Below are 23,522 nucleotides of genomic sequence, written 5' to 3' on the forward strand. Positions count from 1 at the left end.
TTCTATCTACTCCGGTTATATCTGAACTTTTTTCAAAAAATTTAAAAAATCTTCTGGCTGTATTGCCATCGTTGGACGTGCCAAATCCTTGTTTTGGTTGATCTACTATTAAACCCATTTCCTTTTTAAATCTTTCTTGTATTAATAATTTTCGTTCTTTAAAATCTACTTTATCCACTTTTTTCCTTATTTGCCATTTTTTAATATTTAAACGATAACTTATATGTAATAGACATTCAAAAGTGCGGATCCATAAATGAAGGATTGATAACCCAAATCGATAATTTTCAATATTTATATTTTCTTCTTTAGGCTCATTATTTAAAAATTTCGGTGTCGCTCCGCAAATGTAACACGTCATCGATGAAGATGTTTCTGTAACTACATTACACACCTTCCCATCTACCATTGTCAGAAAAAATTTATACTTTATTGTTACTTCCTTTCCATCAATTTCTAATTTTGTTGGGTTTAAATTATTTATTTGATTCTGAAAATTATCTATTTCGCTTTTAATTAAACTATCGCTTTCTTTTTCAAATAGGAATTTGTGCGGGCGGCAATATCTAGTTGAACCAGGGCTCGGATTTTCCCAGACTGAATGTGCTTCATTTGACATTTTAATTGGTACAAAAGATATTAAAAATAAAAATTGATCGTTTCCCTCGGTGGACGTATATTTCTGTTTGTATGCGCTGTGCCCTGCGCTCCCGTCACATCCCCATTTACAAAATAGTTCCAAATTATCTTGGTCATTGAATAGAATTGTATTACCATTTAATAATCGGGATGTCCAAAGGTTTAATCCTATTTGTAAGGGAATTTCTGCACTTTTTTCCGTTAAAATAATGCTGTTTTCAGGCGGTAGACAATTATACTTTGCTTTTTGGACTTCATGATAGGACGGATACATTTTATGCCCTATGCTTAAAGCTTTTTTTCTATTTATTTTATATGCATGTACAGTACTTTTTGTGTCTATAAACAATGCTAAAGCCTCTTCCGGAGTCATTGATCTTTGCTGTGTCTTTTTTTCCCTTAAATACTTTAATTCTTTTGTGATCGATGAAGCATTACCTACTAAACTTGCAACACTTCTTTTTCCTTCTGCTCGTAAAGCGACTTCTGTAGCAAACGTTAATTTAGTCGCAGAATTTTCTTCGACAAGTGTCGAGACCCTACGCTTTTTAGTTTTATAAGAAGCATCTTCGAATGATGTCATTTTCCTTCCAGAAGAGCTTGAGGTTGAAGGTATTGCAACGTTTGCGTCAAATACACCTTCAAATAAAATAAAATTTTCTTCCTGAAGCCAGTCCGAATATCTTTCTACGAAATATTCTTTTCTTCGCTGACATTTGTTCCAGCGATCTCTCACTCGGCTTACTATTTTAGATATATTTTTCCTTATTGTAAGAATAACTGTGCTTGATGCATTAATACAGCCAATTTTGTGTAAAATTTTTTGGCACAATTGATCGAAATCGTCTTTATTTCGAAAAGGTATCCAAATTTCAAAAAAATCCATCCTTGCGATAGTGACTAAAAATAATAATAAGATATACCCATTAGAACTAAAGAATCACTAAATCTCAACGGAAAAATTAACATTAATTAAATTACAGAATGGACTAGAGTATTACTTTCTATAAATAAAACATGTACAATACGTAATTACCTCGATTCATTTTAACGGTCTTAAGTGTCCTTTCAGTTTTTTCCCTTATGTTGTTTATACGAATGTTGTTAGATTAATCTAAAAATTTGTATTTCCTATTTAAACTTTCCATAATTTTTATAAAGCATGAAATGTTTTGATTCAACGTACCTGATTATATCTAAGGAAGATTTTGATATAACGCTATCAAGCATAAAGTGATAACGTAACACATAAAACACTAACAACACTCACAGTAATAATAACAATAACAATAAAAAACAACAACAACAATAAAAATAAAAAAACTGAAATATATATGAAAAACGCAAGGGAGATGTAGACTGCACGCTGATCGCTCTTAGACTGAAGAAACGAATTTTCATAGGAAGAAAGTTCAGAGGAAAACCTGACGATAGTATCATTGTATATTTCTTATATATACAATGAACGAAACCAATCCATAGGTTTCAACGAGTAGACTAAACAAATCGCTAAGTGGCGATGGTATCGGCTGCGTTCGGAACGCGCGCCCGGCCCGGGCTGTGATTGTCACGAGCGTGAACGTAAAACGACGTAACTTCATTGTAAAAATTAGTATCCATTAGCAGCGATTAGCAAGCTAAGTTGGGTACCAAAATAAAGTAGAGAATCTCTACTTTATAATAATGTAAATTTCATCGCGTGGACCGACGTGGACCATATACTAATTCATTAACGAAGAGGAGTAACATAAGCGTTTCTGTGGAAAAATAAGTACCGTCTTTGACACTTAATTTACAAAAATAGAGGAATGTTATCGATAATTTGGAATTACTAAAGTGAAAATACATGTTTTAAGATGCTATATCCATTATACAGAGAAAATTTAAATACTCCTTAGTACATTTTAACATATTTCTAGCGCGTATGGCAATGTGCCCATTCATTTATAGGTTAGGCGTCCGCTTTTTAGGTGAAGTTTACACGCTCTGTAAACATATAACAAAAGAATTTTCAGTTTTAATATTCAAGGATTTTAATCCAGGGTTATTTTAGAGCATATTGGCCCAGTTAGTTTTTGTTGATTTGAAAGTTCATTTTGTCCAGCTAAAAATGCCATTTGGCACACTGTGCGCCGGTAGGAAACGCCGGTGTCGAGGAGGCCGATGCTGCGGACAGCTCGACGACGAGCGTGGGAAAATAGGAAAGTACCAGTAACACTTACCGATACTTTGGGATGTGCCCAGGATGCTGCCCAGGCTGGAAAAGAGGCCCGTGCCTCGTTTGCATCGCCTTTTATAGGCGAGGATTCGTGGTGGGGGAATGGTGTGTAGGAAACGGATGTGTGACGTCGAGTTTCCGTCTTCCTCAAGATGGCGGAACCTCGGCGTCCGTTTCCCGCCGAATATGGCTTGGAGCGCGGGACCGCGCATCGTAGCGCGTCGTATACCGACGGCGCGTTCGGTGATCTTCGGCGTCGCTCGGTTATGTTCGGCGTGTGTCTCCTAGTGACAGGCCTGCACCGTACAGGTCTGTTACAACTTTTTGGTACGTTTTTTCGAAGTCGGTTTAATTTTTTTTTTTAAAGTTTGTTTTTATTTCACACTTTTTTTTATCTCTGTCAGCCGTCACATTCCAAATCGTAATTTATAAATATCTGAAAGCCGCAATCGATAAACATAAACATATCACAAAAAAAAAGAAAGCGAAGAAAAAAAGGCACATACAGATCGAATTGAGTAACCTCTTGCTTTTTCGAAGTCGGTTAAAAATGAGCAGTTCTAGTGATGAGGAGGCCTGCTTTATGTATCTGTGGTACCGGCGGATGAAAAGAAAAAGAAACCGCAAATTATGGGTGCATCCGTATATAGAAAAAAATTTTAACACGCGTTTATTTGTTGGTGCACGAGAAATGCAACAGAGTGACGATAAATTTCTGGCATTTTATAGAATGACCAAAGAAACTTATACACATCTCGTAGAAACTATTTCTCCAGCCATTCACTACACGAACACAAATATGAGGGAATGTGTCAGCGCGGAAGAACGCATACTGATAACACTAAGGTAAGCTTTTTATTTATATAGTTGAATATAATAATGTAATACGAAAAACAAAAACATTAGGCAAAGTAAAAACAAAATTTAATTAACAGGGATTAAGGAACAAACTATTGTACAATATTTTAAAAAGTATTTTCACTTGGTGTATTCGGCGTAGATTGAGCTAAATTCGTAGAATTTCCTCCAAGCTCATCTATGAGTAGCAAAGCTCCCCTTTTGTAGCTCCTCAGTTGTATATCACTCAATTGTACGAGGTCTGGCACAAGGCTGATTAGAAAATTTTTGATTCCTTCCTCTCTCTTGTCCCCTATATTTACTGGTGTAAGGGGGTTTGATAGTTTTGCATGTTTAGCTGAAAAATATGCTGCAATAGCTTTATCTGCTGCATCATAATTTAAAACTTTTCTTTTTCTTATCGGCTGCCCATGTGGACCTCTTGCTCTAATAAGTATTGATTCCGATGGAGGAATCGCCGCAACTCCGTCCCCCTGATGTGCCAATGGTGGCGTTAAAATTAGGGCAGGCTCTCTTAGCATTTCCTCTGTAATATCAGTACTTTCTTCTTCCTTATCTGTCTCCTCGTCAATTTCTGCTGTTGATGTGGTGGCTTCAGTTAAATTACCCGTAGGGTTGCCTACAACTTTTACATATGGAATCGCAAACTGCATTGCGTCCATTAGGTAGTAAGGCTTTTTCTTTGTTGCGCCACTACCACTCGGTTTAGGTTTGAGGTGTCTCACAAATGTACTCCTCAGGTTCCTCCATTTTTCCTTGCATTCATTCACTGTAATACGGAAAAAAGTAGGTAAGTGCCTCGTTAAGTAAGTACAGTACAGTAATTTTTCGATCGGAGTCCCAACACCCGGGTTTTGGACGGACTTGGGTAGCGTACAGTGGCTATATTTTTATGACTGCGTCTACCGCGCCGAGACTTCAAACAACGAGCCGAACATAGAGAAGGACAGAATGAAATAGGATCACGTGTCGCCGTCGCCAGCACAGTTTAAAGGCCCGTGCGTCATCACAATGAAACACCAAGACCTCAGCTTTTTTATTTTCTATGATATCATTATGGAACTTTCACCAACATATTCGTGGCATTTCTCTGATTAAAATGATACCAAACACGATATAATTTGGCCAATATTTAGTGGTTTAATCGACGATGAAAGTTTCGAACGCAACGAAGAAGAGCGTATTGGAAAGAAAGAGACGCGAACAGTAGCCGCCGCCGGCACGCATCTCTTTCTTTCCAATACGCTCTTCTTCGTTGCGTTCGAAACTTTCATCGTCGATTAAACCACTAAATATTGGCCAAATTATATCGTGTTTGGTATCATTTTAATCAGAGAAATGCCACGAATATGTTGGTGAAAGTTCCATAATGATATCATAGAAAATAAAAAAGCTGAGGTCTTGGTGTTTCATTGTGATGACGCACGGGCCTTTAAACTGTGCTGGCGACGGCGACACGTGATTCTATTTCATTCTGTCCTTCTCTATGTTCGGCTCGTTGTTTGAAGTCTCGGCGCGGTAGACGCAGTCATAAAAATATAGCCACTGTACGCTATCCAAGTCCGTCCAAAACCCGGGTGTTGGGACTCCGATCGAAGAATTATACTGTACCAAGATGTCTTCATCTGGATGCTTATTTTCAGGTACTTGGCCACGGGTTGCACATTCGTTTCGTTGGGACTATACTTTTGCCGAGGAGAGTCTACAGTTGGGAAAATAGTATCTGAGACGACAACGATTATATGGAATGAGCTGAAAGATGTCTACATACCCCGCCCTACCTGCGACCAATGGAAAAGTATTGCTCATCGTTTTCAGACCCTATGGAACCTTCCAAATTGTATAGGGGCCTTGGATGGCAAGCACATCCGCATAGAGAAAATACCTAATACTGGGTCCACTAATTTTAATTATAAATCGTACCACTCAATTGTACTACTAGGATGCTGCGATGCTGATGGTATTTTCACTATGATTGAAACTGGATACGCTGGTAGAAACAGTGATGGAGGCATTTTCAGAGCCTCTGCAATTAAATCCATGTTATCCAATTCACAACTTGATGTCCCACCCCCATCTGAGCTTCCCTGCGCTGATTGTTTGTTCCCTTATTACTTTGTAGGAGATGAAGCTTTCCCATTATGTCGATATTTATTAAGACCTTACTCAAAACGGATTCTAGACAATATAAAACGAATTTTTAATTATCGCTTAAGTCGGGGAAGGAAAACAATTGAATGCACGTTTGGTATGATGACAGAAAAATTCCAAGTACTCAGTACAGCGATACGTTGCCGCGATGAGAATAAGGTCAATGACATTATAAAAAGTGTTTGCGTGCTTCATAACTACATTAGAAAAAGAGAAGGGTCTCAGTATTTACCGCAACAAGTGGAAGAAAATGTCAACATCACTGGTTCTGCCAACCCCATTGATCTAACAGATCGAGCCAATATAAGCATTTATTCAGCCCCTTATGCTATTAGAGATTATTTAGCAAAATATTTTCTGACCCCAATGGCATCACTGCCTTGGCAGTGGAATTATTGCATTTAATGTGCTTGAATAAAAGAAATTGTAAAAGAGATGTAAAGCAGTGTATTATTAATAGTACATACTCTGTACTCAAGTACAATACCTACAGCTGTAAGATATTGAATTTACTAATAAATTAAAAACCTTACCTGACAAGTTCACTTCCTTTGTAACATTCCCCCAAGCTTTTTCAGTGGCATCCCTCTTTGAGTACGCTTGGAGGGTGTAATTATATAGCTCCGGGTACTTCTCCACTTCCCCAACAAATTTGACATTGAAAGCCTAAGGCCGAATTAACCAAATATCTCTTATTTCTTAATTATTATAATTTCTAATAATAATTTCCTATCTTTAAATTGATTAGCAATTTTATCACATTATTTTTATTTAACTTATCATATTGACTATACCCCTCACGTTTAAGAATATTTGGATTTTTAACTACTTTCCGATAAACGCTTTTCTCGATAAAAAAAGATAATAAAGATAATAAATAAATAACCCATATGTAACCTAAATACATAGACCACATTGAAGAGTGCAATGCACTCAAACTACAAAAAATATTGGCAAGAACTGCACAAACTTACCTCCATGAGTCGCGCGAATCGTACGATGCACACGATTTTCTAACTTCGCTGCCGATCGCACGTGATTAGAATCGAGGCGATTTCAGTCGAGCCGATTTCAGTCGACCATGAATCGACCCGTGTGTGGCTCTACAGTCATTTGCATTGGAAGTCACATGGAGGGGGGAATCGCATGCGACTGTTCTCGCGTTGACCGAATTGACGATCGACCCGTGTGTGGACGGTTCATTTGACGGACGCGATTGCCATCTGCACACGGGTCGATTGTAGTCGATTTGTGTTTTTCAAACATCAAGAAACGCGTTTTCACTTATTCACTTTGAAAAAGAATTTAATAAAACAAAATTAAACTGATTTCGAAAAAACGAACTAAAAAAATTCACTAAAAAGTAAGAAATAATTATAAGTATAAATAATTATGTGAATACACACGAACTTAAATACAACACAATCTTTTAGTGCGTTTTTTTGGTCCATCCATCTCGGCGAAATCGGTGAACATACATGAAATAATTCATTTTTCGCAAATAAAATCGTACGGAATAAAAAAATGAAAAATTTTTTTCACGAGACCACCCCGGAGACATACTCTACAAGATGCAAAAGGTTTCGTTCCGATTGGTCCATCCATCTCGGCGTAATCGGTGATTTCTTACCTCCATGAGTCGCGCGAATCGTCCGATCCACGCGATTTTCCAACTTCGCTTCTGATCGCACGCGATTAGATCGCGACAATTTCAGTCGAGCCGATTTCAGTCGACCACGAATCGACCCGTGTGTGGCTCTACGTTCATTTGCATTGGAAGTCACGTGGAGGGGGGAATCGCATGCAACTGTTATTGCGTCGACCGAATCGACGATCGACCCGTGTGTGGACGGCCTTATGGTGACAATGCTTTGTCGGATACGACATGCAGAGACTGGTTTCGACGCTTCAAAAATAATGATTTTGAACTTGAGGATAAAGAACGTTCTGGCGCACCGAAAAAATTTGAAGACGAAAAGTTGGAGGAATTACTCGATCAAGACCGATGTCAGACGCTAGCAGAACTTGCAAAACATTACAATTAGATGAGTCAACTGTTTCAAAACGTTTAAAAGTTTTAGGAATGATCCAGAAGCAAGGACATTGGGTACCGTATGAATTGAAGCCGTCGAGAGGCGTCGAACGGCGTTTTCTCACGTGTAAACTACTGCTTCAACGGCAGAAAAGAAAAGGTTTTTGGCACCGCATCGTGACTGGCGATGAAAAGTGGATACACTCTACGATAATAATCCAAAGCGTAAAAATTCGTGGGGTAAGCCTGGCCATGCATCAACATCATCTGCAAAACCAAATATCCATGGTTCGAAGCTTCTTCTCTGTATTTGGTGGGATCAGCAGGGTGTAATTTATAATGAGCTGCTCAAACCGAATGAGACTATCACGGGGGAGCGCTATCGACTCCAATTGATGCGTTTAAGTCGAGCCTTAAAAGAAAAACGGCCGCTATAGGAGCAGAGACACGACAAAGTGATTTTGCTACATGACAACGCTCGGCTTCATGTTGCAAAACCAGTGAAAACCTACCTGGAAACGCTTCAATGGGAAGTTCTACCCCACCCGCCGTATTCACCCGACATAGCCCCTTCTGATTTTCACCTATTCCGTTCGATGGCACATGGCCTAGCTGACCAGCGCTTTCATTCTTATGAAGAAGCTAAAAAATGGATCGATTCTTGGATAGCCTCAAAAGACATGTCGTTTTTCCGACGCGGAATTCATATACTACCAGAAAGATGGGAGAAAGTGGTCGCTAGTGATGGGCAATACTTTGAATGAAATGTTTTTGTTCCTTATAATTTAAATAAAGCTTTTATTTTGTAAAAGAAACAGCGAGAACTTATTCAAGGTCCTAATAAATTTTTGAATAACATACAATTGTCAGCCGTAGGCGACACAAAGTACTAAATAAATAACATACAATTGTCAGCCGTAGACGACACGCAGTACTAAATAAATAATAAAAAAAATTGTATTGTCAGCCAAGGGCGACACTCATTTTTTAATACGATACAATTGTCAGCCGTAGGCGACACAAAGTACTAAATAACATATTGTCTTGTCAGCCAAGGACGACACCTTTTGAATAATAAATAGTATACAATTTTCCGACAATACGAAAATGAAGGTAAAACGTCAATCACGAAAAGCCATCAATAAAAAACGAAAATATGATTATCTCTCCCTTAATAATAATGTTGTCAATGAGAGCGAAAAAGAAGAAAAACGGAATGCACAAATAAGACAGGCCGTGCAAAAATTACGGTCTAAAAGTACATATAATAAAAATAATGAATATGAGAAAAATAGAATGCGAAACAGAAAAAAATATCGTGATAATATTGATTGGAAGAAAAAATACATTAAATCTACTCGCAAACAAATGCAACGGAAACGACTGAATGACGATTTTCGTAAAAAAGAAAATGAAATGAGGCTAAATCGAAAGAAACGAACAAGAGAAAATGACGATTATCGTAACAAAGAGAATGAAACAAATTTAAATCGAATTAAACGTAAACGAGAAATTCCAGAATTTAAACAATTGGAAAATAGAAAAACACTAAGTAGGATGAAGATATTGAGACAAAGAATAAATTATATTGCAAAAGAAATTGCCAAAAATTCTGCAAGAAATAAAATACTACGGCATAATGATGCATATAAGTCCCGAGAACTTGCCAAAAATTCTGCAAGAAATAAAATACTACGGGATAATGATGCATATAAGTCCCGAGAACTTGCTGAAAATATTGCACGAATTAAGATGTTGCGGAGGAATCGTGTGCATAAGAAAAATGAATTACAACAAAATATTAACCACATGAGAATAATGAGGAAACATAAAAAATACAAATGTAAAGAAAGACTTAATAATATTCACAGAATACGAAAATTAAGACAAAGCTTGAGATATAAATATCAAGAATCATTAAAAAAAACAATATGTCAACAAGAAAAGAGAGACATTGATGTATTAAAGTTTCGAGATTCTTTATATAACTGTTTATTGAATCAAAAAGATGATAATACCACTGCGAAATTGAAATGGCAATTTATCAAATGTCGTATGGAAACGCCTTCGTTCATATGTTGCTGTTGTGAAGGTCTTTTTTTAAAATCTACCGTTGTAAAATTAAATGTATTGAGAATCGATAAAGCAAATGATGAAATATTATCTCAAATAAATAATTTTCCGTCAGTTTTTATTTGTGGAACTTGTAAAAATTATGCTTATAGAGGCAAGGTATATAAGTTGTCAACAAGCAATGGTCTCAAGTTTCCCACAGTTCCAAAATCAGTGAAAGAATTGACTGATCTTGAGGAAAGAATGGTATCACCGATTCTGAATTTTATGCAAATTCGCGCACTGAAACCATATGCTTTAAATCCACAATTAGGCCTCAAAGGTAGTGTTGTTAATATTCAAATCGATGTGAATAATATGTTAGAAGTATTGCCTCGAAAATTTACGGAAATGGAAACAATTCAACTGAAATTGAAACGTCTGTGACGTGGCAGATTCCGCCTACGTCACTCCGAACCTTAAGCGAAAGACCGGGTCACTGAAAAGCGGCATAATAGCGAAACGACAATTACGAGCGCTCTCCCTGGGACATCCGAACGCCCAAAGAATAGAATTATCGCATTTGAATGTCGCGCCGCGGGGCGCGACAAGAGTTTTCAGAAACCACCGAAATCGGCGAGGAGCCCGATATCTGTCTCCGGCCGCCGATTGGCAGAAGGCCGCAAGCAGAGACGCTCGGAACACCAATCACAGGGCGCCGCTGGCGAGGAAGACGGCGAGGATTGGACCGAGCCCGGATCTGTCAACCCGGAGAAAGCGACGAGGCTGTTAAACATAAGGACGACCAGCAGTCCACCCTCGTCGACGTCTCATCCGGAAAATGCCATGAGAGCTACACCGGAACGGCTCGGATCCATGGATGCCGAATAACCGCCTTATATCGGCCGGGCTTCGGAAAATAGAAAATACCGAAGGCCCGGGCCGACATGTCATCAAGTCGTCCCTGCGCCCAGAAACAACGTGATTGGCCCGAGCGTCGCCGAAGACGAGAGTGGGGGGAAAACTCGCTTCCGCGTTCCGAACCATCTCGAACTGGGCCATTGGGTCAGGGAGGGCAATCTCCCATGTATAATGTATTGTGGGAATGCGGTATGCAGTTACCAGTGTATGCTAACCACGGTAGGAAGGATGATGATTTTCAGAAGGAATTGGGAGAGTCCCACATACCTCTCCACGTGTTGGATGTGAAGGAAATTGAGAGTTACAACGAGCCTCAGTCACCAGTGTTTATTCACGATGACGGTCAATATAATCATCAGTCAGAACTATGACTGAGAACACACAATAGCATCAGAATGATGCAGGAGCAAACACGTTTATAAAACTTGGCTAACACGCTGGAGTACTCGCTGACAATGTTGAGCACGTCTGTACTCATTGAACGTTCGAACAGAAGAGAGCGAGCGTTCGCTGCGCTCAGCAATTTCGGCGGAAAGCCGCGAGTGCGCAGGCGCGGTACCCCACCAAGGATCGGGGTAAAGCCGAGCCCACACACTCCCCCCCTAGTGCAAGGCACGATTCACAATAACATGGGGTGATGTAATACAATAAAGAGAACTTATGCAAAATATCCATTTACAATTTCATTTTTAAATTTCGCAGAGCATCACAACAGGATGTAGGCGGTATCAACCAGCGCTTCATTACATTCATAGCTTAATAGAAACTGCTTTTCGCGAATAAGTTTTTAAATTGGCGGGGGCCAGACCGCTCGAAGCAGGGTCGCTATCGACCGTATCGTCGAGTGCTGGATTGACCAGAAAGGCTGGTTTCAGCAACTCGATGGATACATTTTTCGACGTGCCATTAACGTCAATTTGAAATACCCGATCAGAAGGACGGGAAAGAACTCTGTGAGGTCCCGAGTATGGTCTCTCCAGAGCCTTTTTGGCCATGTTACGCATGAAGACATGCGAACACTGATACAACGATTTGAAAATGAATGCGCGCTTCTTGTTGTGATGAGCTGCAGGTACCGGACGAACCTGACGCATGTGCTCGCGATGTTCCTCCAAAAATATATTTGGGTCCGGCGTGAAATCCTCCGGAAGAAAGAATTCTCCGGGGAGACGAAGCGTTGTTTCGAAGATAAACTCTGCGGGAGACGCATTCGTGTCCGTACGGACATGGGATCTCAAGCCAAGTAAGACCGTGGACAGCGAGCGCGTCCAGTCAGTGTCACGATGACACATTAGGGCCGCCTTTAAGGGACGATGCCATCTTTCAATAAGTCCGTTAGAAGCCGGGTGGTATGCAGTTGTGCGGATTCTCTCGCATCCGACGAGAGATAAGAGTGCCGTAAATAGACGCGACTCAAATTGTGCACCTTGGTCCGTCGTTATGACTTTCAGTGCGCCATAACGCGAAATCCAGGTATCGAAAAACGCACGAGCGATGGTCTGAGCGGATGTCTCAGTAAGTGGGACAGCCTCGACCCATCTAGAAAAACGATCGATCATCGTCAAAATGTACTGCATACCACGTCGAATTGGCAAAGGACCAACAATGTCCAAATGTACATGGTCAAAACGACCATCAGGGGCAACTATCTTGTCAGGCAACATTTTCACGTGCCTGGATATTTTGGACTGTTGACAGTCCACGCACTCCTTGCACCATCGCTGAATATCGCGATGCAAGTTAGGCCACACATATCGGTGCCTTATCAATTTATCGGTCACTTGAGGACCAGGATGCGCAGGCAAGTGAAAAATGTTGAAGACAGTTCGGCGCATCTTTGCAGGAATATATGGCCGAATGGCCTCCGCTGAGATTTCGCAACTGATAGTATGATGCTCAGAGCCCCATGAAATATCTTTAAGAACAAGGGAATGATCGGTTGACTTGCGGAGTTCCGCCAGTTCACCGTCATCCTTCTGGCTTCGAGCCAAGTCTTTTAGGTTAATTTCGCAGGGGAGTCGGAGGGACTCTACCCGCGACAAAGCGTCTGCGACTACATTCTCCGGGCCCTTCACATGCTCAATGCGTGAAGTGTACTGCGCAATGTAAGACAGCTGAGAGAGGCTTTCTCGGGACGCTGTAAAAACGCGTACAATAGAGGCTTGTGATCTGTCACAATTTTAAACTCGCGCGCTTCAAGCAGGTACGAGAAATATTTGATAGCCTCATAGATCGCAGTTAATTCCCTATCATATGCGCTATAATTCTGCTGCGCAGGGGTTAATTTCTTCGAGAAGAAGGCGAGGGGCTCCCAGGCCGGGCATGTGTTCCCAAGAGGATGATTCCTCTGTTCAAGGACCGCGCCTATTGCAAAATCTGACGCATCGGTCACAAGCCTAAGCTCTGCCCCAGCATGGGGGTGCACAAGAAGGGTAGCCTGGGCAAAATCTTCTTTGATTTTGCCAAAGGCACGCTCCGCCTCGCTATTCCATGGAACTTCTCTCTTATCATTCCTCTTTGAATCAGAGAGGTAGGCATTTAAGGGTGCCTGAGTGGCGGCTGCCTTAGAAATATTGCGGTGATAAAAATTTATCATGCCCAAGAACCTCCTAAGTTCCACAATGGTCTTGGGTTTGGGGAAGTTCAAAATTGCCTCCACTTTTGATGCCGTGGGGCGAATGCCCTTGGCATTTACGAGATATCCTAGGAATTCTAGCTCCTGAACTGCGAAAACGCATTTGTCAACATTTAACCTGAGATGGTATTTTCGCAAGCGGTCAAACACCGTGCGTAAATGAGAATCATGTTCTTCCATCGAAGACGAAGCAATAAGAATGTCGTCTATATACAGAAAGACAAAGTCCAGATCCCCCAGCGCTCGATTAATGTAGCGCTGGAAGGACTGACTGGCGTTTCTGAGACCAAAGGTCATATACAGAAATTCAAACAGCCCGAAAGGGGTTGTAATAGCAGTCTTTTGCACATCTTCAGGGGCAACCGGAATTTGGTTAAACGCCTTGTGCAAATCTAGGGAGGTGAAGACTGATTTCCCCGCCAGATTATTTGAATAATCATGCAAGTATGGGGTCGGATATCTATCCGGAACGGTGATGGCATTGAGCTGCCTATAGTCACCGCAGACGCGCCATGAGCCATCCTTTTTCTGCACCATGTGCATTGGACTGGCCCAGGGACTACTGGAGGGACGACAAATGCCGTTCTCGCACCACTGTTTGAATTCTGCTTTAGCAGCAGTAAGTTTGTCCGACGCCAGACGACGCGGACGCGAAGATACAGGAGGCCCCTTTGTCAGGATGTGATGATACACTTCCGACGAGGAGGGTGGCAACGGGTTAGAACAACCCGTGATCTCCGGATATTCAGCTAAGATCGCAGAATGCGAGGATTTAGCTGCGCTAGTATGCACAAACCTTACAAAAGAAGCGTGATATCTTCCAAAGGAAGTCACGTTAGTTGCCTTATCGACCAGACAATGACTTTTTAAGTCGACAGAAATACCATAATGGTGAAGCAAATCCGCACCTATGATAGCGGTGGGAACGTTGGCAATACAAAAATTCCAACGGATCACTCGTCTGAGGCCAAGATCCAATACACGGAATGATTCGCCAAAAGTGTCGATCCGGGAATCATTGGCAGCGAGTAATTTCAATTGAGCAGGCTTGCAGCGTATCTTTGGATCTGCCGGAAGCAGTGATATGTCTGCGGCTGTGTCAATTAAAAATTCTTGACCAGAAATTCGGTCATGAATGTGGAGACGACGAGATTCCCTATATCCCCTACCAACGGTCTCCATGCGGGAGGGAGAATTTAGTTTTTTGACGCTGAGAATTCAGCGAACTTAGGGCATCCAGGTCTACAGGACGTAGGATTGTGCGGGTAACGCGCATGCGCTAAACACAACGCACCTTTCCTGGATGAAGAAGTAGAGAGTGAATTTGATGGAGATTTACTCCGGAATGGTCGCGGATGCGACGGCGAACGCGCATTAGCGCGAGCGCGGCCTGGATCTCTACTGCGCCCAGGCGGGGCGTCTAATTTCGAAATAATCGATTTTAATAACGTTTCAATTCTGTGAAACTGGTTGTGCGATGATCTCGAGGGAACCGATGTGTCCTGAGAACACGAGGGAAGTGAAGTGTCCTGAATGGCAACACTCACCTTGGGCAACTCGCCTGACATTGCAACTAACTTGTCAGCTAATTCTGCCACTTTATCCAAATCGGTAAAACCAGTGGCAACCAGGATTTCACGCTGATGCCCAGTCAGCTGCTCTAGAAAGATTTGTTTGAGCACCGTATCGGTGCATTTACATGCGGCATTCAATTGGCGTAATTGCCTCAAAATCTGCGAGGGACGACAGTCTACGTTGACTTGCCCTCGAAGAAGTTTTCTAAGGTTCTCTTCATCTGAGGGAGCATAGACCTTGATAAGTCTCGCTTTTGCGCTCGAGAACATGTCAGAGTAAGGGGGTTCCTGCAAAACAATGTCGCTGATGTTGGCCATACCATCATCATCGAGGGACATGGCTAGATAATCAAACTTCGCCGTTTCAGAATAAACGCCAGCACGGCGCAACGACGCTTCAATCTGGTGAAACCAGAGAACAGGATTCTTCCTCGAGAAGGGAGGAATTTTAGGAATCTTAGCTACTGCGACCTGGGTAACCCCTTCAGACCCTCCCCTTTGGGAATTTACTGCTGAATTTACACCTGACATTGAGGCTTTAAGAGCCGCTAATTCGCGACACACGTCTGCTAGCTGCGATGCGAGCAGAGTGGACGCATCGTTTTCGGAATCGGAACCTGACATGGTTATCGCAAATGCAACAGGACCTAACCTTACCTTACGCGCGAGCGTATCACAACCTGTCTAATGTCGCGCACAAGCGCGTTACAAATATTTGTGCTAATGAATTTATCGCGATAAAAATGCGAACTAGCAAAGCCAAATAACGGAATTTGCTTCGAAAGCGTTAATGAAACACTAGAATGAACGCGGACTCTAAAAAGATCGCGTAGAACGCACGAACTGTCACGCGATTCTCTAACCTAACCTCTTGGAACACCGCGAGCACACGCGCGCGGTTCACGAAACATGAGGACCGTGTACACATGTACACCGGTTAGACGCAGTTCAATGTTTTTTCATGCAGCAACGCACGCACACAGTCACTAGGCGCCGGTGTCGATGTACAGTACGGCTGATGACACCTCAAGGACAATCTCGCCAAATAGCAGGAACGATGTCGAGGTGTTGACAACAAAGTTGTCCTTGGCAAGCAGCGACCAGCTAACAGCACACAGCAACGGCTTGGCAACAGGCACGATGCTGGATTTGACAACAAACGTTGTCCTTGGCCGCAACAATGGCGGCTAACAGCTTGGTAACAGGCAGCGTGACGATGTTCATCAACAAGGCTGACCTTGAAGCCCAAGCTGGCTGGAAACGGTGAAACGACGAAAATGGCCGTCTGACTCAACCGTTGGTAGAATTACCCGCTGAAACAGAGTTTTTTGCCAAATAGCACGGCAGTTTTCTCACCAAAAAAATGCAAGATTTTCGCCGGCTGCTCTTCCGTCCCGTTAAACGTCTGGATCCGAAGAACCAGGGGCGACGATGAAACGCTGCACACCTGTTGTTGGACCGGAATGGCCAGCCACGTGTTGTAGAATGCCGAGGAACCTCTTCTGCGGCGTATCGACGATGGAAACGTTGGAAGGCGGTCCTCGTAGACACGTTAATCGACGGATGTCGAATTCAGCTCCTCCAAGGAATTCCTCGATGTCCAGGTGTCGATGCAGACCTCCAGGAACACTCTCTCTCCGGCATGCAAATGCACGATTCCACGAGACACAGAAACAGTGTCAAAATGGCCGACAACTCATCACGTCGGGGTCACCAATGTGGGAATGCGGTATGCAGTTACCAGTGTATGCTAACCACGGTAGGAAGGATGATGATTTTCAGAAGGAATTGGGAGAGTCCCACATACCTCTCCACGTGTTGGATGTGAAGGAAATTGAGAGTTACAACGAGGCTCAGTCACCAGTGTTTATTCACGATGACGGTCAATATAATCATCAGTCAGAACTATGACTGAGAACACACAATAGCATCAGAATGATGCAGGAGCAAACACGTTTATAAAACTTGGCTAACACGCTGGAGTACTCGCTGACAATGTTGAGCACGTCTGTACTCATTGAACGTTCGAACAGAAGAGAGCGAGCGTTCGCTGCGCTCAGCAATTTCGGCGGAAAGCCGCGAGTGCGCAGGCGCGGTACCCCACCAAGGATCGGGGTAAAGCCGAGCCCACAGTATTGTGGACTCTTGGTCCAGCGTAGGAAAAGTCGGAGGAAAGAACGACACACACTGTTTGAACGTAACTGAATAACTTTTTATTTAGGCGTGCGCTTTGCACGAGGCACGTTCGTAATCTCTCTGAATTTCTTCTTTCGAGCGGGAGGCTTAAAACTAAGCTTACCAACTGCTTAACCTAAAACTTAACTAGTGACTACAAAGGATTGGTAACTTAAAAACTAACTAACCTAGTTACAACTATAACGCGCGGCAGCACTGTCGATCTCATGTCGCCACAGTACTCCCCCCCGAATGAGTTAATATATTTTAACTTGTGAATCTGACACTTCTTCGTGAATACGTCTTTGGTATCTCTTTATTTGCATTCTCTTGTGTGTATTCACAAAAAGCGGGTTTAAGCCGCTCAACAGAAATGTTGACCTCTCTGTCATTGTACTTGATTTTGAAAATACGATCTGTCACCCGTTTAAGTACTTTAAACGGACCCTCGTAAGGCGCCTCAAAAGGTTTCCTTACCTTGTCGATTCGAACAAATACATGAGAGCACGAATACAAGGTTTTATGTGTAAATGTCTTTGGTTTGCTGTGATGTCTAATTTGCCGCGGTTTAATCTGTCTTATGTGTAGTCGCAGCTTTTCTAGAAATATCTGTGGATCAATTTCTTCATCTGGATTTACAAAAAATTCTCCAGGCAGTCTCAAAGCAACACCATATAACATTTCTGCAGCTGAGGCTTCAATGTCTTCTTTGAAGCTAGTTCGGAGTCCCAACAACACTGTAGGCAAGATCTCTACCCAATTTTCAGTTTGATGGCACATAATGGCTGCTTTCAAAGACCTGTGCCATCTCTCTATCATGCCATTTGACTGAGGATGGTATGCCGTTGTCCTAGTTTTGTTTGAACCTATTAATTTTGTGAATGCTTGAAAAACTTGGGATTCAAATTGTGAGCCTTGATCTGTGGTTATTGTTGTTGGAGCCCCGAATCTTGCAATCCAATTTGTATACAATGCGGTTACCACCTGGTCTGCTGAACCATCCTTAAGTGCTACCGCCTCTGGCCACCTGGAAAACCTATTTATGATGGTTAAGCAAAATGTGTAGTTGTTAACTACTGGCAACGGTCCCACTAAATCTACATGTATGTGTTAAAATCGACTTTTTGGTATCTCTATTTTCTCTGGTACCAATTTGTTGTGACGATGGATCTTGCTTCGTTGGCAAGCTATACAATTACGTGACCACTCGGATATATCCCGGTTCATTAGAGGCCAGACGAAATCCTTCCCTATCAACTTCCTAGTTGTTCTTCCGCTAGGATGTGACAGGTCATATACATTGTGAAAAATTACTTTTCTTAAATTCTGTGGCACGTAAGGCCTTATGCTATCTTTTACAATGTCTCCGTACAGGTATTTATCTGAACCGTCCAGAAATATTTTCTGGAAGTTCCACCTGTTGGAATTTTCTGTTATCAATTTAGCCAGCTCTTGATCTTCCGCTTGCGCCTGCATTAACTCTTCTGTTGAGACAATAACAGGCATTTGAATAGACTGCAGTCTGGAAAAGGCATCGGCCACTACATTCTCTTCACCGTCTACATGAATGATTTTGGTGGTAAATTGGCCGATGTAATCCAACTGCCTAACTTGTCGCGGACTGGCTTTGTCTGCTTTTTGGAGGAATGCATATACCAACGGCTTGTGATCCGTTTGTATCTGCAATTCCTTGCCCTCTACAAAGTGCTTGAAAAATCTGAGGCTCTTGTAAATGGCTAAAAGCTCTCTGTCGTACACACTATAATTCGTCTGGGCCTTCTCTAACTTCCTCGAGAAAAATCCGAGCGGTTCCCATTTACCATCTCTACATTGCTCAAGCACTGCTCCGATAGCCACGTCTGAAGCATCCGTGCGTAAAGCCAATGACGCGTTTGCTTTTGGGTGACATAATAATGATGCCGTGGCTAATTGCCTTTTAGCTTCCTGAAATGCTTTTTTAGATTCCTCGTCCCAACAAACCGGTCTCTTATCCTTTTTTCTGGCTCCCTTGAGGTGTTCATTTAAAGGGGCCAACCAATCTGCTGCTCGGCGTAAAAATCTCTGGTAAAAACCAATTACACCTAAAAAGGACGCAGATCATTAATTGTTTCCGGTTGTGGATAATCTTGAATCGCTTTCACTCGTTCGTCCAACGGGGCGATTCCCTTATCACTAATCTTATATCCTAAGTATTGCACGGAGCTTTTCGCGAATGTACATTTTGCTAGATTAATGGTAAGTCCGCTTTCCTTAAGTTTAACAAACAATGTGCGCAGGTGCTTCTCATGAGTCTCCATATCCGGGGATGCTACTATTATATCATCTATGTAACAATTGCAAAAATCTAAACCTCTGAGTATGGAGTCCATGAGCCTTTGGAAACTTTGGGCGGCATTGCATAAACCGAATGGCATGACCGTAAACTCAAACAGTACGAAGGGTGTGATCACTGCTGTTTTTTTAATATCTTCAGGCGCTACCGGTATCTGATAGTACGCCCTGTTCAAATCTATTGTTGAAAATATTTTGCATCCGTCGAATTGATGCGACACATCATGGATATGTGGTAGTGGATATTTGTCTGGTACGGTCCTGCTGTTCAGTCCTCGGTAATCTCCACACGGTCTCCAAGCACCAGATTTTTTTGTGACCATGTGGAGAGGACTAGCCCATTGGCTTTTAGACGGGCGACAGATGCCATCCTTTAACATTTGCTCGAATTCTTTTTCAGCCGCTTTTAACTTCTCCGGAGGCAACCGCCTAGCTCTCTCCGCGACCGGGGCGCCCTTTGTCTCTATATAATGGCAAGTATTATGTTTAATATTTCTCCTGGCAACCGGCTTTGTTATTTCCACAAATTCCTTTAACAAATCATTGAAGAAACTATTCTGGTCAATTGTGGAAATTGTGGGGACGCTACTTTTCGTTATTGCAGCATTTTTGTAAATTTTTGTGTTTCCATCTAACAATCTTCCATTTCGCAAATCTACTAATATATTATAAAAGTGAAGGAAGTCTGCGCCAATAATTGGCTTTGTTACTTCCGCCAGAATGAATCGCCAGGAGAAATCTCGGCGAAGTCCTAAATTTAATGACAATAATTTTTCGCCGTATGTGTTTATGACTGCTCCGTTCGCGGCATAAAGTTTGAAAGCATCGACTTCCAGGCTCTTACCTTCGAAATTCCTAGGAACGACCAAAACATCTGCACCCGTGTCCACCAGGGTCTGTGATGATGAGGCGATACTTCCACCGGTCGTCTCCCACTGCCTCAAGCCGAGACGCCCTTTCTAGTTTCCCTGGTGCTGTTTGTCTGTGCCTGTCCAAGTACATGGTTTGCGGCACTTCCAGGATTCCGCGCCGAATCTATTATGATAAAAACAGAACCCATTGCCGGTTCTCGTTGTTTCCCTGGATCGCGAGCTGCTTCTCTGCCTGAAGTACCGTTTCCTGCTGTTGCTACGGCCGTGCGGTTTGTTCAGCCGCGTCTCCAGTCTGGACAACCGTTTCACGATGGCAGCCAGTTCGCCATCTTGGAGTCTTACCACGACGTCATCGCGCGCTTCCCTTGTAGCATGGGTCGCGTCGGAAATGGCGGCCATCTCTGCCACCCCCGATCTTTCTGTTACCTTGTCCGCAAGCTTCGCCAACTTTTCCAGATCGGTGTCGTCGATGATTGCCAATATTTCTTGTATTCGGGTCGGCAGTCTCTGGATCCACAGCGTACGTAGTGCCTTGTCTCCTACGCTTTTTCTGGCTAGTTGGGACATCTCCCTTAAAAGCTCGGAAGGCTTTTTGTTTCCCAGCTTCACGCTGGTGAGCAATTTTCTGAGGTTCGCTTCATCCGACTTTGCGAGTCGATCAATCAGCGCTTCCTTTATATGCTCGTACGTGGATCTGTCCGCCGGGCCTTCGATCACGTCCAAGACGGTTTTCATCGTTGCTTGATCGAGGTTCCTGATGATCGACGAACATTTCACCGCGTCTGCTTTGACGTTATATGCTATAAATTCTCTTTCCAGCATCGTGAACCACAAACGCGGCTCATCTTTTCAGAAAGCTGGTAGCTTCACGTTTCTGAACTCGTGTGCCTGGACTTCTTGCTTGCTCGGTCCGCCTTTGTCGGTCATTTTCTTTCTTCTCCCGGACTTTTCCACGAATTTTCTTTTCCCGGGTTTCGGCACCAATGTGGACTCTTGGTCCAGCGTGGGAAAAGTCGGAGGAAAGAACGACACACACTGTTTGAACGTAACTGAATAACTTTTTATTTAGGCGTGCGCTTTGCACGAGGCACGTTCGTAATCTCTCTGAATTTCTTCTTTCGAGCGGGAGGCTTAAAACTAAGCTTACCAACTGCTTAACCTAAAACTTAACTAGTGACTACAAAGGATTGGTAACTTAAAAACTAACTAACCTAGTTACAACTATAACGCGCGGCAGCACTGTCGATCTCATGTCGCCACAGTATGAACCTTAGCACCGCCATCTATCCTAGTACCCTCAACTAAAACCTATATATATAGCTATACGATTCTATAGCTATATATAGCTATAGATATATAGCTATAGATATACCTAGTATACCGCTTACTTTAAACTCTAATTGTAAGTACAAGGATACAATAATTTTGTATAAACATAGTTTAATATAACAATTTTTTATTTTAATGTATTATAATAATACATAATAAAATAATAATAAACATAATAAAATATACATAATTTGTCTTGAGCACTCATGGTATCCGCTTGACGGTGAAGATGCTCCATCACAACTTGTGATACTCCAGTCTCGACTGGAATTTTCCTTAGCATCTTCTTCAGTGTTGTTTCGCTGGGTAAATTACACAGCTTCCTCAGTAGCTTGTACGATTTTGCTGACTGCTTCAGAAGTGCCAAGGCCAATATCTTCTCATCCGTCGTGTAGCGCCTTCCCTGAAAACATATTTCATAAAGTTATAAATAAGTTACAAGTAAATAACGCAATGAAAATACAGCATTCTTACCAGACTAGATTTTCCAGTCGTGTCTTTAAATCTTCTCTCTTCCTGTTTGCATAACGGTTGCGTTTCAGTAATTTCTTCACAACGCTGTACAATCTGGCTGCAGTTGGGGTCAATTGGCACTTTTTCATGCCCCGCAGTAGTACATTTTGGCTCTTCTGTGTGGTTGAACACTGCTGTAACTGTCCTGATGATGTACTTGGACCAGCTTCGTTGTGTCCATCAATATCCCACGCTGTTTCTTCGTAAACCATATCTATACTTGGCGTAATCAGTTCTTCATGATTAGTGTCTTCATTTCTCAGCGGTGTAGCAGATGCTGGATATTCTTCTGCTTCTATATTATCATCTGCATATTCCGTCTTCTCACTTTGCAGATGTGTCTTCTGCACTATTATTTTTTCATGCACTTTTTTCACTTTTTCTTCTAACTGCTGCACTCCTTTGCACCTCACTGTCCACTATCCTAAAAAAACTTTAAAACATTTTGTAATTTATGCACAAAATTCCAAAAATAAGCTCAAAAATAAGTTTCCTGAGTGTCGTTCAATTTTGCAAAATTATTTGTAAAATTGATTTAACACTGAGCAAACTTCTTTTTTCGAGGTTATTAATGTTCTTTTGTGATGATAAAATATAAAATATTATTTTAAAAATCCTGTCAAATCGTCGCTTTTGCAATGGTTCACACAATCTGACACAATCACAGCACGGGGCACGTGATTGACAATTGAAAGTTGATTTTGGCGGTAGTAGGTAGTAGTCAAATATTAGCGCCAAATTCTCCGCCCAATAGCGACAGGGAATGAAACAGTGCTGTGATCGTGGTGCCATCTAGTCTAGTTCCCTCGACCTATACTGGGCGGTCCAAGGCCATACATAAGAGTTTTCTCCCCCTGCACTGGGTCGAAAGACTACGATTAGTCAGAGAGTATATGAGAGTGCTCACGCCCGGGTTTTGGCCGTGCCGCTTTTGTCTCCACATCATGTTTAGCCTGGAACAGCTCCTACATCATCTTTAGCATGGAACAGAACCTACATCATCTTTAGCAAGAAACAGAACCCACTTTACTGTTAGCACATCTGACGACATCTGTGTCGCTCGAATATTTCTCTTACGCCCTCTAGGATATATTCTGACTGGAGTGAGGAACAGGAGGCCACCAGAGGCCACCACAGAAGACACTGTATCGTGTTAGCAACGCGCCCGCGCGCTACACTCACCAGCGTACCTTTACTATATCCGTGTGCGCTGCTTGTGCGC

General features: G+C 42.3%; 4 protein-coding genes across 4 annotated transcripts; 1 reads left to right on the forward strand and 3 right to left on the reverse strand.

Moving 5' to 3' along the window:
• Positions 1-5,293: 5,293 nt before the first annotated feature.
• LOC143211316 (uncharacterized) lies at positions 5,294-6,405 on the forward strand. The gene has a single exon (XM_076428844.1). The coding sequence runs from the start codon at positions 5,345-5,347 to the stop codon at positions 6,269-6,271; it is 927 nt and encodes a 308-aa protein (XP_076284959.1). The 5' UTR covers positions 5,294-5,344; the 3' UTR covers positions 6,272-6,405.
• A 5,215-nt stretch (positions 6,406-11,620) lies between these two features.
• On the reverse strand, positions 11,621-12,163 carry LOC143211608 (uncharacterized). Its single transcript, XM_076429439.1, has one exon. It carries the CDS (start codon positions 12,161-12,163, stop codon positions 11,621-11,623), a length of 543 nt encoding a protein of 180 aa, XP_076285554.1.
• Positions 12,164-16,048: 3,885 nt separating this feature from the next.
• On the reverse strand, positions 16,049-16,724 carry LOC143211609 (uncharacterized). The gene is made up of 3 exons (XM_076429440.1): positions 16,699-16,724; positions 16,437-16,620; positions 16,049-16,334 (listed from the first exon to the last, which is right to left on the reverse strand). The coding sequence occupies exons 1-3, from the start codon at positions 16,722-16,724 to the stop codon at positions 16,185-16,187; spliced, it is 360 nt and encodes a 119-aa protein (XP_076285555.1). The 3' UTR covers positions 16,049-16,184.
• A 3,797-nt stretch (positions 16,725-20,521) lies between these two features.
• LOC143211610 (uncharacterized) lies at positions 20,522-21,280 on the reverse strand. The gene has a single exon (XM_076429441.1). It carries the CDS (start codon positions 21,278-21,280, stop codon positions 20,546-20,548), a length of 735 nt encoding a protein of 244 aa, XP_076285556.1. The 3' UTR covers positions 20,522-20,545.
• Positions 21,281-23,522: the final 2,242 nt, after the last annotated feature.

Source organism: Lasioglossum baleicum, chromosome 8, assembly GCF_051020765.1.
Source record: "Lasioglossum baleicum chromosome 8, iyLasBale1, whole genome shotgun sequence".
Taxonomy (NCBI): domain Eukaryota; kingdom Metazoa; phylum Arthropoda; class Insecta; order Hymenoptera; family Halictidae; genus Lasioglossum; species Lasioglossum baleicum.

Bases quoted from the DNA above. Each gene is read 5' to 3' on its own strand.
- LOC143211316 (XM_076428844.1), top strand. From the start codon at position 5,345: ATGCTTATTTTCAGGTACTTGGCCACGGGTTGCACATTCGTTTCGTTG.
- LOC143211608 (XM_076429439.1), bottom strand. From the start codon at position 12,163: ATGTGTCATCGTGACACTGACTGGACGCGCTCGCTGTCCACGGTCTTA.
- LOC143211609 (XM_076429440.1), bottom strand. From the start codon at position 16,724: ATGCCGGAGAGAGAGTGTTCCTGGAG. The intron at 16,621-16,698 runs GTCTGCATCGAC...CGTGTCTACGAG, and splicing joins GAGAGAGAGTGTTCCTGGAG to GACCGCCTTCCAACGTTTCC. The intron at 16,335-16,436 runs GTGAGAAAACTG...CACCGTTTCCAG, and splicing joins GAAAATCTTGCATTTTTTTG to CCAGCTTGGGCTTCAAGGTC.
- LOC143211610 (XM_076429441.1), bottom strand. From the start codon at position 21,280: ATGCTGGAAAGAGAATTTATAGCATATAACGTCAAAGCAGACGCGGTG.